Source organism: Mustela lutreola, chromosome 10 (genome assembly GCF_030435805.1).
Source record: "Mustela lutreola isolate mMusLut2 chromosome 10, mMusLut2.pri, whole genome shotgun sequence".
In the NCBI taxonomy this organism is placed as follows: Eukaryota; Metazoa; Chordata; class Mammalia; order Carnivora; family Mustelidae; genus Mustela; species Mustela lutreola.
The window spans coordinates 85041021-85057828 of record NC_081299.1 but is presented as its reverse complement, the minus strand read 5'-3'; the positions used below and the strand labels follow the sequence as shown (position 1 = coordinate 85057828).

The 16808-nt window shown below is 39.2% G+C and overlaps 1 protein-coding gene across 1 annotated transcript in view; it reads right to left on the bottom strand.

Moving 5' to 3' along the window:
- Positions 1–16808, bottom strand: part of PALMD (palmdelphin) — a 51375-nt gene that overhangs the window by 18265 nt on the left and 16302 nt on the right. The window contains exons 2-3 of the mRNA XM_059136265.1: positions 14669–14749; positions 8544–8668 (exon numbers count right to left, since the gene is read on the bottom strand). Of these exons, the coding sequence (XP_058992248.1) occupies positions 8544–8668; positions 14669–14749 (206 nt within the window). The remainder of the gene's footprint in view (positions 1–8543; positions 8669–14668; positions 14750–16808) is intronic.

Here is a 16808-nt window from a genome sequence, read left to right as displayed (position 1 = left end):
CTGCTCTGGTAATTGGGAAGAGAGCAGATGTTTAGAAAAGCTGAATAATTTATAGTTACATGCGAGCAGCTTTTGCATGGGTGAATCTCATCTCCTAATATAACTTGGCAAATATTAATAATTATCTCATGGGCAGATGATACTGATTTGAAACTGCCATGTAGGCAGGTAATGTTAGAAGATAATAATTCAGTAGAAAAGCAAACCCTCTTAATCAGAATCATATTTTGTAAATTAAGGGTTTCATTTGCCACGAAAAATAAGAAACCAAACTGGTTTTCAGAGAATCAGCCACTTTCATGTGCAGATTACAAACATAATTTTCAAATTAATGCAAATAAATGCATGCTCTGGAGGTTGGTGTGGTATGGCAGATTGGTTAGTTATGGGCTTCTTGAATGTTCTGGTAGGACAGAAACCGGATGTGTGGCTTTTAATTAGAGCCTGGAAAGAGCCTTGTTGTACATGAGAAACACTTAATAAGAGTTAAATAATTTGAATGATAATGATTCAAATTGACCTCTCCATAGGTGTCATGAGTTTCCCAAGTGACCTTTAAATACTGTTATCACCAGGTCATGGCAAGTTAGCTGCAAATAGGCTTATTCATGATTTGGGGAATCTTTCTTCTTTAAAAAAAAAAAAGTTGTAGGAGAAAATATTTTTAGTGAATAAACCACTTGTAACCATATTATGAAATGACAAAACATATCCAATGATGTATACAGCCGCTGACTCTCTCTACTCAGAAATAATGACTGGCTTTGTGCCTGCCAACCCTTAGCCTTTGCCTCCCACAGTATTGTAGAGCAGCCACGAATAATCGTTTCTGCTTTGCTTTTAGTATGAATTGTTCATATTTGATACCAAGAACAGAACTCTATTATTTGAAGACCAATAAATATAATTTCCAACCTTAATATAACATAGAATAACCAACAATGATCAGTTTGCCTGGGGTGGTCTGAATGGACTAAATGACACTTGCTTTATGGTAGACAAAAGATGCTTTCCAAGGGGCGTGGTGTGGAAGCTTTCTGAGCTGATAAATTTAGCCAAGGGGCTGCAGCTGGGGTGGGGGACACTCTTGGGCCATGGGAGGGCTACACCCTTTGGTAGCATGTTATACAAAAGGCTCTCTGCTTTTGAACATTCCTTATGACCATGACCTGAAGTATGGATCACTGAAACCAACTGCCCTCCCACTTTCTTCTTTGTTCATTTACTCCTTTCTTCCTTCTTGACTCATGTCAACACGGCCAAAGTTTTATGACATCCATACTAATGGTTTTAAATTTGTGTTTCGAGGACTGAATGTTGTTTTGAATGCAATAATCAATGTAAAATACTTTGAAAAGTTCAAAGATCTAAAGAGAGGTAAATGTAAATAATAGTTGCTTTGATGCACTTAGGATTCTCAATCTCCTCTGGAAGATAAAGATGGGTTCAAAGTGAGGGCTTCTCTATAGATGTTTATTGAACTGAATAGAGAACAAGCAGAGTGAGTCATGATGGAATGATCTACAGTCAGAAAGATCTATGTGTGACTCATGGCTTGACTGTTACCAGGTTTACAGCTTTCTGTGGTTTAGTGTCCTTATATGTGACATAACGCCAATCAGACTTCCCCCAGAGAATTGTCACTCTCAGAAAATTCTTAGGACATAATATGTGCTTCGTAAAGGGCAGCTGTTATTATTGAACTTCAGTGGAGTGGTATTATTCTAATCTACATTTTGGCCTACCACAGTGGGAGAGTATTTATTCTATGTGAATTTAACCCTTATTGCTACTAACCTATGAATGAGACTGGCAGGTGTGAACAACGGAGAAGTCTAGAAGGCGGGGAATAAGGAAATAAAAGAGCATATGAAAGAGGGGAAGGGTGACAAAGTGAAGTGATGGTGAGCTATCAACAGTGACCTCAAAAACCAGAAGTATGACTGTCATGTAATTTTGCCCTTGACTCAAGATAGTTGGGTCTTATTCTTTATTTTTTAAAGATTTTCAAGGCTTTCCTTTTTAGTTGCTTAATGTTTAAGTCATTGTGTAGTCTTTTTTTTTTTTTAAAGATTTTATTTATTTATTTGACAGATAGATCACAAGTAGGCAGAGAGGCAGGCAGAGAGAGAGAGGAGGAAGCAGGCTCCCCGCTGAGCAGAGAGCCCGACATGGGGCTTGATCCCAGGACCCTGGGACCATGACCTGAGCTGAAAGCAGAGGCTTTAACCCACTGAGCCACCCAGGTGCCCCCACTGTGTAGTCTTTAGCTGGTCCCTTTCATAGTTGGTATTTTAAAGTCTGGCCATCCATTTAGCCAACTGTCCATCCATCCATCCATCCATCATGCATATTTTTCCATTAATTATTAAATATGTAGTGACAGGTATTCCCTACTATGTACTAGGCTTTCTCTGGTGGGGGTTGGGGATAGATTTCTTCCTTTTTATTTATTTATTTATTTATTTATGCTGGAAATTTGATTTATTTTGCTCTTTTTGTAAAATTTAAAAATCTCCTGAATTAAAAATTATCAGAATATCTGGGAAATTAAAAACAACAACAGATGAACTCTCGCAAGCCTGATAAACCAATTAGTCAAATATGGAGAGTGAAAAACATGCTTGGAATGATTTTGACTCATGTAATTGCTTCAGAATCATTTCTTAAGTGTTTCTAAGCAACAGCAAATTTAAGAAGAAGAAACAAATGCTAGGTCCTCTTTCTCTCTCTCTTTTCCTCCGTTCCCTTTCTCTTCTCTCTCGCATTGTCACAGAAGAGCAGACTGTGTCCCTCTCTCTCACAATGTGACGTTAGCTTCGGCTGGCTGGGTCAGAGCAAGAAGGCAGAAACATTTAGAATGTGATTATTTTTCATGCAGCCTTCCTCGCTTTGTTGGATGAACCATCAGTTTCATTAAGGTACAGCTGGCCTTCACAGGTAGATCTGAGCATCAGGTAGGGGTGCAGTACGGATAGAAATCACGAGATGAACTTTGATAAATTATAACCAGCAACAAAGTCATTTAACCTTTATTTTTCTACATCAGGCCTTTGGGATCCATTTTGAAATCGAATCTTGCCTGCACTTTTTTGAGTTAACTGGGTAGATTATTGTTTTATATGATAGTGAGCAGAATGCATTTCCTAATACTGCATCTCCATTTGTGGAGGAATTTCCCTTAACTTATGTGGGGGTGGTGGTAGCTGCAGTTATGGCCTGTGCCTCAGATTTTCTCATGGCAAAGAGTCACAGAGAAATCCACTCCTTCATGCAACTTACTGTTAGCACCATATGGGCAGGCATTTCCTAACCATTTGGAGACAAATGAAAGCTCATTAAAGGAAAGTGGAGGGTCAGAAGGGTACTTTGGACTATGAAAAAAAAATCCTTACTAGAGAACATTAATCATAAGTAGATAATCCTTCTCAAAGGGGAGGCAGTGCGTTTGCCTCATTCTCCTTGGCAGTTAACCTTTTGCATTTTATGCTTATGGCACTTCTGTCAGGCGCTCTTTGTGCTCCAATTAAAGTCAGAGGTCTTTGGACACAGTTCAAAAAGTAGCAAGTGTCTGGAGGGCAGCGTGATGCAAGGCATTTTGGCAGAGGGAGTCACGGAGAGCAGTTGGGCAGATGTATAGGAAAGAGGAATCTAGAATGTGAATGACATGGCTCCTTTGGATACTTCTGAGGGTGCTTGGAGTGGTGGCGGGGGGGGGGGGGAGACGGTAATTTTGGGTGTAGGCTATTGGATGGAGGAAAGCAACAGATGTGACAGAAGAGGATTTTTAAGCCGGCCAATGAATGTGTGCACATGCTGTCTGGACGGAGAAGTCAGTGTTGAATTTGCACCTGTGCCTATAATCAAGAAGTAAATGGTTCACTGGTCACAGCAAGAACAGGGCTCATTTGGGAGGCAAATTGAAACTCTATTTAAGCAAAGTGATTCAGAAGGAGATGTTCAATACCATTTTCCTCCTGGGAACATTTCTTCCTAAGGCGTTAATCAGGGCAACAGGCAAAATACTCACTAATATTGTTCCAAAGCTAAGAATGTGTCTCTGAGACAAAAACCATGGAAACCTACTTATTTTCTGAAATGTTGCCTCTCTGAAAGAAAAGATGAGAGGATGAATAATCAGACATGCTTTACTTAAAGGTTGGGTGTGAGTCAGGGGAACTTTGGGTGTGCTCAATATAGCAGGGTCATCTGAATGTCTGTATGAAATGATGCATGCAGGAGAGTGAAATCATAGCATGGATTGGAAATGAAAAGTGCTGTAAAAGGGTGGTAGCATTTACAGGATTGAACTAATGTGAAATTTGTCTGCAGGATCTGGGACATAACTTATTTTTATAATGAAGACTTAATTAAATTTTAAATCCTGGGTCTTAATTTTTTAGTTACATGAGTCAAGACAAGTTAGGATCTACAAAAGTCATCTTTCTCACTTATTGAATGTTACCTACCTCATAAGGTGGTTGTGAGGATTTAAAGAACTAATCCCTATGAAGTGCTTAACGCAGTGCCTGGTCTATAACTACACACTCTGTAAAAATTAACTGCTGCTGTTAGCATTTCAGTCTTCAAGCCGTAAAGAAAACCCATCAATTATGCCTGAATGGGAGGAATCCTTGTGGGGTGGGGATCTCAGTTTACTCAAAGAAAAAGATTCTTTGTACTGACATAAAGAAATAGAGATCTTGGTCAAAAGATAAACATCCCCGTCCTACTTTTAATTATTTTGACTCCTAAAAAGGAATAGGATCTAATATTTTTTGAACATCTACCATATGTCAGGCACTCCGGAAGCTGCTTGACTCACAGTGTCCTGTGAAGTCGCTCTCATGGTCCCACTATTATTAACAAGGAAACTAAGGCCCAAAGAGACGAAGAACGTTTCCAGGCTTCTATACCTTATGGATGGCAGAACAGGGATTTGAAAGCCAAAGGCCACGCTCTTCCAGTTCATCTCACAAGACCGTGTAAGTAGTAGGGGAATGAAATCTCCAGAGGCTGACTGGCCCTGCTACAGACTCTGAGGTAATAGCAACGTTTCTATTTTGATGTTCCCATTAAAATCTTATCCTCTGGCTGAGAGGCCTGGCAGATGGCAAATGTCACCCTTGAGCAGTCACCCACGTCAAGTGATAAACCACATTCAGGCTTTGGGCTGCTTTCCCTGCTCGGGGAAGGAGGATGGTTCAGCGCCCCGGTCTGTCCGTCGACTGGGTTGTTTCTTGGAGCTCACAGGAAAATGTACTTTATTTACCTGCTAAGAAAAGCTCCTGAGGCTCTGTGGGCAGTTGTTTTGGGGAAAGAATAACTTTAACAACACGCACCTGATAGTTTAGCAGCTTTAGAAAGATCTGAGAAGAAAATGTTCAGTTACAGATAAAGCGGCTTTGGCACCGTGATTTCTCTAATGCTGGGCGGCTGCGGAGGCTGCGTGATACAGACAAGGCACAGATACTTTGTGTCTCCCCCTGTTGCTTCAGAACATTCTGTTCCCTGCCCATTGTCAACCAGACAAACATGCCATCATGGGTCACAGCGATGCATATTCTTTACTAACTCTTTGCAAATACGGCTTTTTAGGACCATTCCTTAAACAAAGCAATTTGCTATGGGGTGTTAGGGGTTTTAGCATTTTGAGAATACTTCTTTAGTTCTATAGTGGGAGAACACAGAGCCTGACTTGCTTTGAGGCCCAAGTTTACCCTTTAATGACTCTGTGACCTTCCTTAATCCCCTTATCCTCTCTGAGTCTGTTTCGACCTCTCTGCCATGGAGCCATCACTGCTTTCTTTCTGGGATTGCTGTGAGAATTCAATGATGTAATGTAAGTCAAGTGCTTTGCAAATTGCACGAGGCCATTTAAAAATGAACCATTTGTGTTATTATTATTTATGTTTGGGGCTTAACATCGTCTGGTATTAATAAAGGATCCCCTGATGGTTAATGACCCCCTGGAGATCTAAAACAAGGTTGCAGTGAAGCCACAGGAATGAAAAGCCAGGCATAGGGAATCCAGTCAATAATAGCGTAATAGCATTGTATGGTTGACCAATGTTGACTATACTTATCATAGTGAGCAGCGTGTATCATACAGGATTGTTGAATCACGATGCTGTACACTTGAAACTAATATAATAACATATTCAACTATATTTAAATTAAAACAAAAAATAAAAAAAAGTAAAGTCTAATAAGTCATAATGAGATGCCAGAAATTGGGTAGAGTATAGATATAGAACCGGTAATTTAATACAGACATCAGCGCAACATGGAAGAAGGTCCAGAGGGTGGTAGGAGCTGTTTGGAGAAAGGAGAACCGAGGGACTGAACATGCTTTAAAGACACAGAAGAGGGGTGCCTGGGTGGCTCAGTGGGTTAAGCCTCTGCCTTCGGCTCAGGTCATGATCTCAGAGTCCTAGGATCGAGTCCCGAGTGGGGCTCTCTGCTCAGTGGAGAGCCTGCTACCCCGTCTCTCTCTGCCTGCCTCTCTGCCTACTTGTGATCTCTCTCTCTCTGTGTCAAATAAGTAAATAAAATCTTTAAAAAAAAATAAAGACACAGAAGAGATAATAGCTTCTCAGATCACAGTGTGTGGTCTGGAATGCTGTGAGCGGTCACTTTATTGACAGCATCGGGAAGTCACATGAACTAGTTTCCGATCCAGCATGTCCTAATTGTGTGGATACTTCAACCTCTGGGCAAAAAGGGACGATGATGACACTTTGTCCCAGGGCTATGAAGATTGAATGATGATATATGTAAAGTACCTGACAGGTAATATGGCGGGTAAATATGGTTTCTCTACTTCCTGCTCCTCCCCCTCCTTTTTTTTTTTTTTTTTTTTTTTTTGTCGGATAAAAACTCTAACTAGGCATTCAGAGCATTCAGGAGGCAAGGTCTGAAAGCAATCAGGAGAACCCTAGTAAATTGTCTGGGATTACTTGCAATGCCACCCAAACTTCTTTATGAAGTCTGAGTCTATGTCGCCACTTCAATTACCAAGTGCAGAGAAAAGTCGTAGGTGTTCAGTAGGAGCAAAGACTCTTAACCAGGGGGCTCTGAAGGGAAGCATGAAGGTGTTTGCAAAGTGCAGGGTGTGCAGGGATTAAATTCAGAAGTCCTTCAGAGATAAGGGTTCCGTGTTGGTGGTGAGAAAGGAATCATCAGTTGAGCCAGAGTTTGGTTAGAAGCTCTTGCTAAGGGGTGCCTTACGAGGATCAAGTTTTCCAAACTGGAGAGTTGATATATTGAGTTATTTTTTGAGTATTTGTTATCTGCTTTTCAGAAACATTTCTCTTTAAGCAAGCAACTGAGGGTTCATGAATGTGAACATTTCAATGATTACAACATAACTTTTTAAGAATTGTTAATTTAAAAAACATCTCAAAAAGAACACATAATCAGTGATGTTAGCTCTTAGATATACGAGTGTATGAAATGAGGCAAGTAAAATGAGAATCAGTTTAAAAAGGAAACTTTTCTCCGTGTTGTCAATTTGAGACCTAATGTGATCTGTCTATGGAGTGTGGTGAGGATGGACAGAATGTGGTCGTCAATCCACGGGATATTTTCAACTTCCAGGTCTTTCTTTCTTATAGTTCTCACTAAAGAGAACAAATTTGCAGTGACTGAGATTTTGAAAGCTACCTATGTTTCAAAGATCCATAGGCTTTAAATTATTGTCATTATTATACCACAAGAAATCCCATCTTTTTTCCACGCACAGGTTAGAAAATGATTGTGACATTTCCCACATCTCTTTCTTCCATGCTATCTATATTTTGTGGTAATACTAATAACCCCATCTTCTATTCCAGTGTTTCAATTGTTTTTTTCACGCCCATCACCTCATTTTAAGCCAAGGCAATTTTAAAACTTTCCTTGTTATGTTGCAAGTTGCTGACTCTGGACTGATTTTGTGTGATGGGCAAGGAAGGACATTGAGAAGTGAGGTCAACACCTGTGACCAAATGATTAGGGAAGTAGAAGAGAGAAAACGCTAGTGATGTGTTCCTACAGTGTCTTCTCTTCCAAAGTATGGTTGTGACTGGGGGCAGCTGGGGAGAGGGGTGACGGAGGAACAGTATAAACACACCCATTGAGTTGTCACCTGTCGAGAGTGGGGGTTGGGGCTGTGAACAAGGACTGGTTTTTGATCACCTGTTATATGCCAGGTAAGTGCCAGTAGCTTAGCCACAATATGTAAAATACATATATTTTTCATTTGCTCAACAACTGTAAAAGATAGATATTGCTACTACCATTTCATAGATGAGGAGATAGGCTTGGAGAACTTTGGGTAAGTCACTAATATGTATTTAAAAAATAAATATTGTGTTGCTATGCATAGGGGATATTTATAGTAAAATTTCTATTGCCTTTGGTGTTGTATTGCCTTGGTCTTTATTAAAAATCCAGATGGAAGATCTGATTATGTCTCTAAAAATAAGAATGGCTCTTATACATGCAACATGGGCAAAGCCAAAATAAAAAAAAGTTGTGGAGTAGCCCAGTGAGGGCCGTACCTGAGGATACTTTGTTCTAGAACCTGGATCTGGTGCTGGTCTCGTTGATTTTGTTTCTTCATCTCTTCCTGTTCTTTTCCGGTGCTGACTCCATCTAGAAGCCATTTCTCCCTTAAGGCTTTTTTCTGATATCAGGAAACATAAAGATGTTCTTATATCAGTCAGTAGTTTCCACAATCTCTGGCTGCTTTGAAATCTCATGAATTTTAATAGTGGACAGAGTAAAGAGAAATTATTTTTTCTCACTGTCTTGCCTGAATAAATCTGGTGTCTTCCTTCACTGCACCCTTTGTGACCCCCTTCCAAAGACAGTTTTATGTGTCTAAATCCCATTTTTCTTTTAAGTTCCAGTTCAGGTCCCTCCATCTCTGTGAAAATCTCTGGTCTCCCCCGCCCCATACCTTCCACAGCCCCATCCTCGCCCTCAGAGAACTCTCTTTCCTCAGAATCAGGCTGCACTGTGTATAGACACTCTGTCTTGCAGTTGTACAGGGACCTTATCATGTGATATCTATTATTTGTTTGGTTAATGTTGGTACATCTTGTGTCTTTGAAGTAAAATGTTCCTTGAAGCCATTTTTTTATTCATCTCAATGACAGTGTATGGCGAATGCTCCAAAAAATTTGGGGGGGGGGAATTATTTCAAATGGTGGGTGAAACAAGAAATTGCTATTGTATCTTAAACTAATTCAATGTTGGTCTTAAGTGGTGTGGTCAGCATTTATGACCTTGCCTATCCAATACCCGTCTTTCTTCTGAGAAGCTACCTGGTTCCAGCTACCTAAGCTTCACCTAAATGACTTGTTCCAATAACATGATGCAGAAATTCACTGATCTGTCTAAATACAGGTGAGTTAAATTTTTGTCAACTTTAACAAAACAAAATTTATGTTTTATTACATGGAAAAAAAGTCCCCTTGAATTTGCATGAAAGAATTACAATGCTGGACCTTGAACCTAAGAAGACTTAAAGCAAATGAGAAACATATAAATTTTGGAGGGAACTTAGCTAGCATCCCATCCATGTCTTACATAGGAACTGTTAGACACTATTTCCAAAGAGTTTGAGTTTTTTCTTTTCTTCCTGGAGAAAACTGTTCTCCCTATATAATCTACCTGTGTAAATTATTTGTTCAAAAATTACTTTTTGGGGATTCACTGTATATAAAGTGGTGAGGAGAGAATAATGGGAACTTTGTATTTCCTGAGAATTCTTTCTCTGATGCATGATTAAAGTGAGAGTGAGTAAAGAGAACTTTTTTTAGAATGGTGCTGGGGTTAATACTACTAGCATATAAATCCTTTGAATTTTAAACAAAATTCAAATAATGTTGACTGTGCTAGGTAATTACCAGATGATGGCTATTTTAAGTAAGGCAATGGTTTTCAAACCAATTAGAAACATTACATTGATTACAAATATATATTATATGGAATTACACTTTGTAGGACTGATACAACCTGGATTGCTCTAGTTGAAGCAATGAGGGGGCTTGGCAGCCTATAGAAGCACAGAACACAGTTTGAAAACCACTAGATCAAGTAGGAACCTTGTCCTAGATCATTGTATTTGTGTTGGCCTTTTCAGAGTTTCAAGCAATTATGGGGTATGTGGACAACATACCCCATAAGAAAAGTTTGTAGCAAGGGAGTCTCTCTTTCAGTGTTATCTTAACCCTAAATTATAGCTCTTCGGCTGTTTGTAGAAATGCTCTCCCACAGACACAGTTAAATGTTATTAATCAAGGTCAAGATTTATCTTTGAGATCAAAGATGCCAAGAAAATCTTAGTATACTATCATTTTAAGAATTTACCTTAATTTTAATATATTTTTATTTGATGGAATGTGATGATAGCTAATGAGTAATAAAGAAGACAGATGACACCTATCCAAGTAAATTATAGTCCTTACAAACCACCTACGAGGACAGTTTCAGTCATTTATATCCATATCACTATAAGAAACATTTAGATGGGATGGTCTTATATTGCTGAGTTACAGGGAGCAGAGAATAATTCTGGTGATGTGTTATGTGAACTTGGGCCTATGTAGTCTTATATAAGTGTTATATATATAGTCTGATATATAGTCTTATATAAGTGTTCTAAGTCTGGTTAGGAACAAGAATAATTTTAAGTTTAGCCTCATAAAACTTTGTCCATAACTCACAAATTGTCATTTACCTCTGGCGGAGAACTTTGCCAGAGGTAAAATGAAAAAATGAATTTGTGAATTAGCTCTTTGCCTCTGAATATAAAATACATAATTTTGATGTGCATTTAAATGATATGGTACAATCACGTAACAACTTAAACATAGTTATTTTGTTTTTATGTCATTGTTTAGACTTGTACTTTTGTCTATGAGGTTGATGAAAAATCTGTTCCACAACGACATTCATATTCAAAAGCCATATTAACTAAGTAAAAATATAAGGACATGCCAGTAATAGATCTTTGAGCAGTTTTTTTATGGAAAGTTTTTCTGTAAAAAACTTTGCATTTTATATAGCATTTAGAGTGGACTTGAAGAATAAATTAGTTTTGGGACACCTGGGAGGCTCAGTTCTGGTCATGATCCTGGAGTCCCGGGATCAAGTCCTGCTTCAGGCTCCCTGCTTGGCAGAGAGTTTGCCTCTCCCACTGACCCACTCCTCCATCCCCTTCTCATTCTCTCTCTCTCTCAAATAAATAAAATCTTGAAAAAAAACTAAAAAAAAAAAGAATAAATTAGTTTTTCATACCATGAATCAAATGGACTTCCAGAAAAGTTTTCTAAGTTGAGTGTAGTTTGTGTTTCTGGGTGGCAGACTGTGATCACGTTACTAGGTGAGGAGACCCATAGTGTACAAATCTCAGAAATGTTTGAAAGTTAGAACACTCCTCATGTCCCTGGAAATTCCCTTTCCGGCATGTCATTGGTATGATTGCCCAGTTCCAGAGCCAAAGAATATGAGTGAATTACTACTCTTATTTTGCAACGTATGTACTAATGACACAGAGCAGAGCTTTGTAAATGTTTGCGTTTGTGTTGTTTAAAGTGTGTCATTGAAGTGTAACAAAATAGTTGGCAATCAGGAAAGGGCTGAGGATAGTCAGTGGACCGGAGACAGATGGATGAAGAGGAACATCAAAGAATACCTGGTGACTACAGGGGCCGATAGAGCTTTCCTGACTTGGTGAGGGTATTGTAGAATCAATTTAAAAAAAATATTTCTGGGTTCTGGAAGGCACAGTTGGTTAAGCATCAGACTCTTGGTTTCGGCTCAGGTCGTGATCTCAGGGTCGTGAGATTGAGCCCCGTGGGGGGCCTCCATGCTCAGCAGGGAGTCTGCTTCAGACTCTCTCTCCCACTCTTCTCTCTCTTTCTCTCTCTCTCTCTCTCTCGAATAAATAAATAAATAAATAAATGGATCTTAAAAAAAAAAAAAAAACCTCTGCACATTTCCGAGCCCCATTTATAATGGTGCCTCGTTCCTGTTTGGTCCAGCTTACCATTTTCTGTAAAACATGATGCAAACAGCCACTCTTTCCTCTGTGTTCCCTTTGTATTTTGTGCCTCCAATCAGCAGGACTCATCACGGTGTTTCTGTGTTATCTCAAGGTTCTGGGTCAGTTATTCATTGTAAAGACCTAGGTCAAACTTTATTATGTGTTCTTATTGTCCTCTTTAGTACCTGACATGTAATAAGTAATTAGTAATTTTTTTTTTACTCAAAGGCTCTCTATACACTCATACAAATCCTACCAGTCGGTTAAGACTCAGCTGAAATCCCACACCTTTAATAGTCTTGCTTTGACCACTTCAGATTAAAGAGTTACTCCCTTATATTCTTACTTAAATTAAAAAAAAAAAAATCTCTTAAAAAATTTTTTTTTTTTATTTATTTGAGAGAGAGAGAGTGAGAGAGCATGAGGGGAGGGTTAGAGGTAGAAGCAAACTCCCTGCCGAGCAGGGAGCCCGATGTGGGACTCGATCCCGGGACTCAGATCATGACCTGAGCCGAAGGCGGTTGCTTAACCAGCAGAGCCACCCAGGCACCCCCCCCCCCGCCAAAAAACATCTCTTATCTTGTCCTAATTCTTTATTTAATCCTGGGTTCCCCACTAGGTTGCAGGCAGAAGGGCTACAGCTCTCCAGGACCACTGCTAGTCTCTGTGGTATTAATATGAAAATCAGAAAAAATTGCTGTTTCTCACCCCACCCCTTTGGCTAAGGGCACAGCTTGGGAAGATGTATGGCACCTTTGTGCAGAGAAAAAGAAATGCTATCCTTCAGCCAGAACCAGCTCTATGCCAGCGTGCCCAGTTCCAAGGGAGTGTAAGCAGGGATTTTAGCACCCCTTTCTCAGTATTTTTATGCCATACACAATCTGCACAACAGTGTTCGGCAATCCAAAACATTATAAATATTCTGTTTGGATTGGATTAAACAATCTCCTGAAAGCAAACCTATATGGAAGATCATGTAGGACTTTTTTCTTTAAAATAAAGATTTTATTTATTTATTTATTTATTTGACAGAGAGAGAGAAGAGAGTGAGAGGGAACACAAGCAGGGGGAGTGTGAGAGGGAGAAGCAGGCTTCCCGCCGATGCACGGCTCAATCCCAGGACCCTGCCGAAGGCAGATGCTTAATGACTGAGCCACCCAGGTGCCCCTCATGTATGACTTTTTAGACTGACTTTGGCAAATATTGAAAAGAGGTGCCACCTCGGAAATGGAGTTTTCAGTGAGTCAGAGTCAGAGTACTTATGTCTAACTTGCCTCCTAGAATGAACTTGGGATATTTAACCCTTTCTCCTAGTGTGAGCTCTACCGTTGTTTGGCGACCCGCTCGACAAGGATAGCAATTGCTGAATGCCAGAGAGCTATCCATTTACTCAGAACCAGTCATTAGTTTATGGAGAGCCTCAAACTGTGGGTGTGTTTGTACTAGAGAGAGAGAGAGAGGGAGAGAGAGAGATGAGGGAGAGAGAGAACGAGCACTGGTTATGGTGTTAGAAACGGCTCAGCTCAACAATCACTGTGGACTTGCCTTTTGATTTGACTTTCACCAAAATAACTTGGTAAAGTTTGCTTTAATCTCACTGATCATTCTGGTTATGCACACTGCATTTCTTGGCTCTATCTATGCGTCATGTAAATTCAATGTGGCCCACTGCAAGGATAGCAGGTTAACTATACTTTGAAATTAACCGTCAAACATTGGAAATGTCAATTTATATAGGGGCAAACAGGCAAACGGAATTTAGAGAACGGAGGCTAATTGGAATCTTAAACGATGTTTCTTTTCAGAGGAGGTCACTTGAACTATCAGAAAGCTAGGAGCAGCTGAATTAGGCATGTTTACCTAAGTGTGTAGACCCCATGAGTGTGCGACATTGTTTCACTGAGGGATTCATTAAATCTGTTGGTAGCAGCCTTGCCAAAGAGGTAGCTCCTTGCTTGGGTCTGTTCACAAGGACCTCCTGTTTGTCATTTGGTTGCATCCTGTGGCGAAGCTACATAATAAAATGTTGAAACCCAGTGTGCTTTAATTACAAAATGACCACACCCAAAGAATATGTAAAGTCTGATTTTAAAAATGGAGGTTTATTTCTGGTGATGATCTCATGGTTTGTCAAGACAAAACAAAGCAAAAGGAAACAAAACCCCCTAAACATACTCAAACAATATTGGATTCATGGCACTGAGCTTTTCAATACTAACATCCTTGACCAGGCCAGATAGTGTCTGTTGTGCACCCCCTGGGGGAAAGCTTGCCTTTCGTTTATTTCAAAAGGGACTTCCTAGCTGGATTGGTCCCTAGGGATCTTAAGCAAGATTGTGTTCAGGGGGCCAAATTATCAAGGCTAAATTCTCAAGGTTACCCAAGAAAATGAGGAAATTCAATAATAAAGGATAAAAGTAATAAAAACTTGTTTTCTACATGTTTACCAGAAGATATTAACCTCCTATGCAAATATTACTAGTTTCTCGGCCCTCCCCTACAGTTATTAGGGTGTTAGTAAAACTATGCTGAATTTTCTCCTTCCCAAAGCATCTTTACTATAGAGATTTTGAATGCCATTAGGATATTTGAATACAAAATCATTGAAATGAAATTAAAATCAGAAATTACCTTCAAATGCTGGTGCTTTAGTTTTTCTTCCTCTATTTTCAGACGCTTCTGTGAGATTTCTTCCTGTATTTTTCTTTTATCCTGAAATAAAAGGAGTTCCAGTGTAATCTATTTTTTCAATTTGCTTAAATATGTTTCCTTGGGGTTGTCGTCATTACCAAATGGCTGGCCAGTTGTACGCTCCTGGCATTGGTAGAAAGCTTCTTTGGAAACTCATATTTCAAAGGGAAGGGGGGCAAAATGAGACATTCAAAACATTTTGCTGATGGAAAACGATAGAAGGTGCTTTTTCAAAGAGAACTTGAAAATATTTCAATGTCTTTCCTTCCCCACTCTCCTCCCGTCCGCTTTAAAAAAATCTTCCCTATTAATCTAGCAAGATTGCGCTACTGAGTGATGCAATGGAAAAAGTGAATTTTAAGGAGGGAATTTTGAAATAAGCCTGAGGAAACCCTGTGAGGAGAAAGACTATTCCTGGCACAGGACTGAAGAAACTGCTGGGTAAAAGGTCTGCTTATGTAGGAAAACAGGATAGCTAGCCTACAGAACGTTTGAAAACTAGGAAGCTAGAAGGTGGGAGTGTTTCCTCCTTGTATAACTCGCTATGTGAAGATAGAGAAAAAAGGGTTCCGATAATGCTTGTTAACAGTAAGAGAGCTTTTAGCTCCAGTTTAAAAAAAAAATTCATGGGATGATGGAGTTTCTTTCACCAAGTTTAAATTGCATTACCTCAAAAAACCCAGGAAGCATAACTGCTAATGCCCAGTGGTTGTACTTTTTAGAAAATACAGCATGTACTGTACTACTATGTAGCCTGGGTTTGATTTCTGGCTCTGCCATTTACTAAACCTGTGTTCTTGGACAAAATTCTTAAGTTTTCTGTGCCTCAATTACCTCATCTGAAATAATGGGGATAATAAGGGAATCAAGCTCATAAGATACGAGCGTTAAATATACGTCAAATTTCCTAGGATGGTGTTTGACGCATAACACTCTGTAAGTATTTGTTTAATAAAGTTAAGGAAATAAGGCATAATCTGTTAATCACAGAAAGTAGCACACTAATTCTGATAATGCTTCCATAAGCCTGAAATATCTTAGAGAGTCCCTCTCTGGAATTTTCTGAGGCATTTTACAAGCTATGCAAAAAGGCTCTTATTTCCTTATTTTTTGACCAGAGGTGACATTATCCTCCGTCTCTTTTATAAGAGGGGATTTTGAATCAGCTTTCAAAATTGAAAACTCTCAAAGGATAAAAATTTGTTGCCAGTGAAGACAACTGAAAGAATGTGAAGCAGGCTCAGAAGGTAATTTGGAAGGAAGAGTTCCAAAAATGCTTGGCAACATTGTTGAAATAAGTGCAAGCCTTCCTGATGTGACTCCTTTGAAGATAAAAACTCTTTTTTGATGTTTAAGTTCAGGTACATTTGTCGAAGAAAAACAACATGTTACTCTCCAACTTGATGTCATGTTTTTCTTTGTGTGTTAGAAGAATATATGACTTCATCAGTAACCTACTTTGTAAATTTTATAAGCAGTTATTTTGAAAAAAAAAAAATCAGCTAGGCAACAAGGAACAAACTGAGGGTTTTGGAGGGGAGGGGAGGGAGGTGTGGGGTGTGCCAACATGGTGGGTATTAAGGAGGGCACATATTGCGTGGAGCACTGGGTGTGGTGCATAAACAATGATTTTTGGAACACTGAAAAGAAATTAAAAAGAATAAATAAAAATTAAAAAAAATTAGCTAGGCAACAAATGTGGTCTTTAGTATCACTTGTTTAGGTCAGATCTGGTCATTAGGAACAAAAACTCTCTTTGAGAATTGACCTGTGAGTCAATTCTCCATTCTATCTAGAGGTTGTAAATTGAGCAGCTATTAGTAATATTTTAAATATATTAGGCCAAACATTTTGGTAAGTATTTTACAGGCACTATTTCACTGAACATCATAATAACAAAGGTATTGCATTAATTTTCATCTTAGGAGAAGAAGTGTAAGTTTAACTAACTGAGTAACTAATTAGTCTGAGATCTCACAACTAGTAAGTGGCTAACCTAGGGTTTGATTCCAGGCAATTTGAGTTTAGCCTCCACACTCTTAGCCAACTCACCACACCATTTTCCCTAGTGAGAAATCAG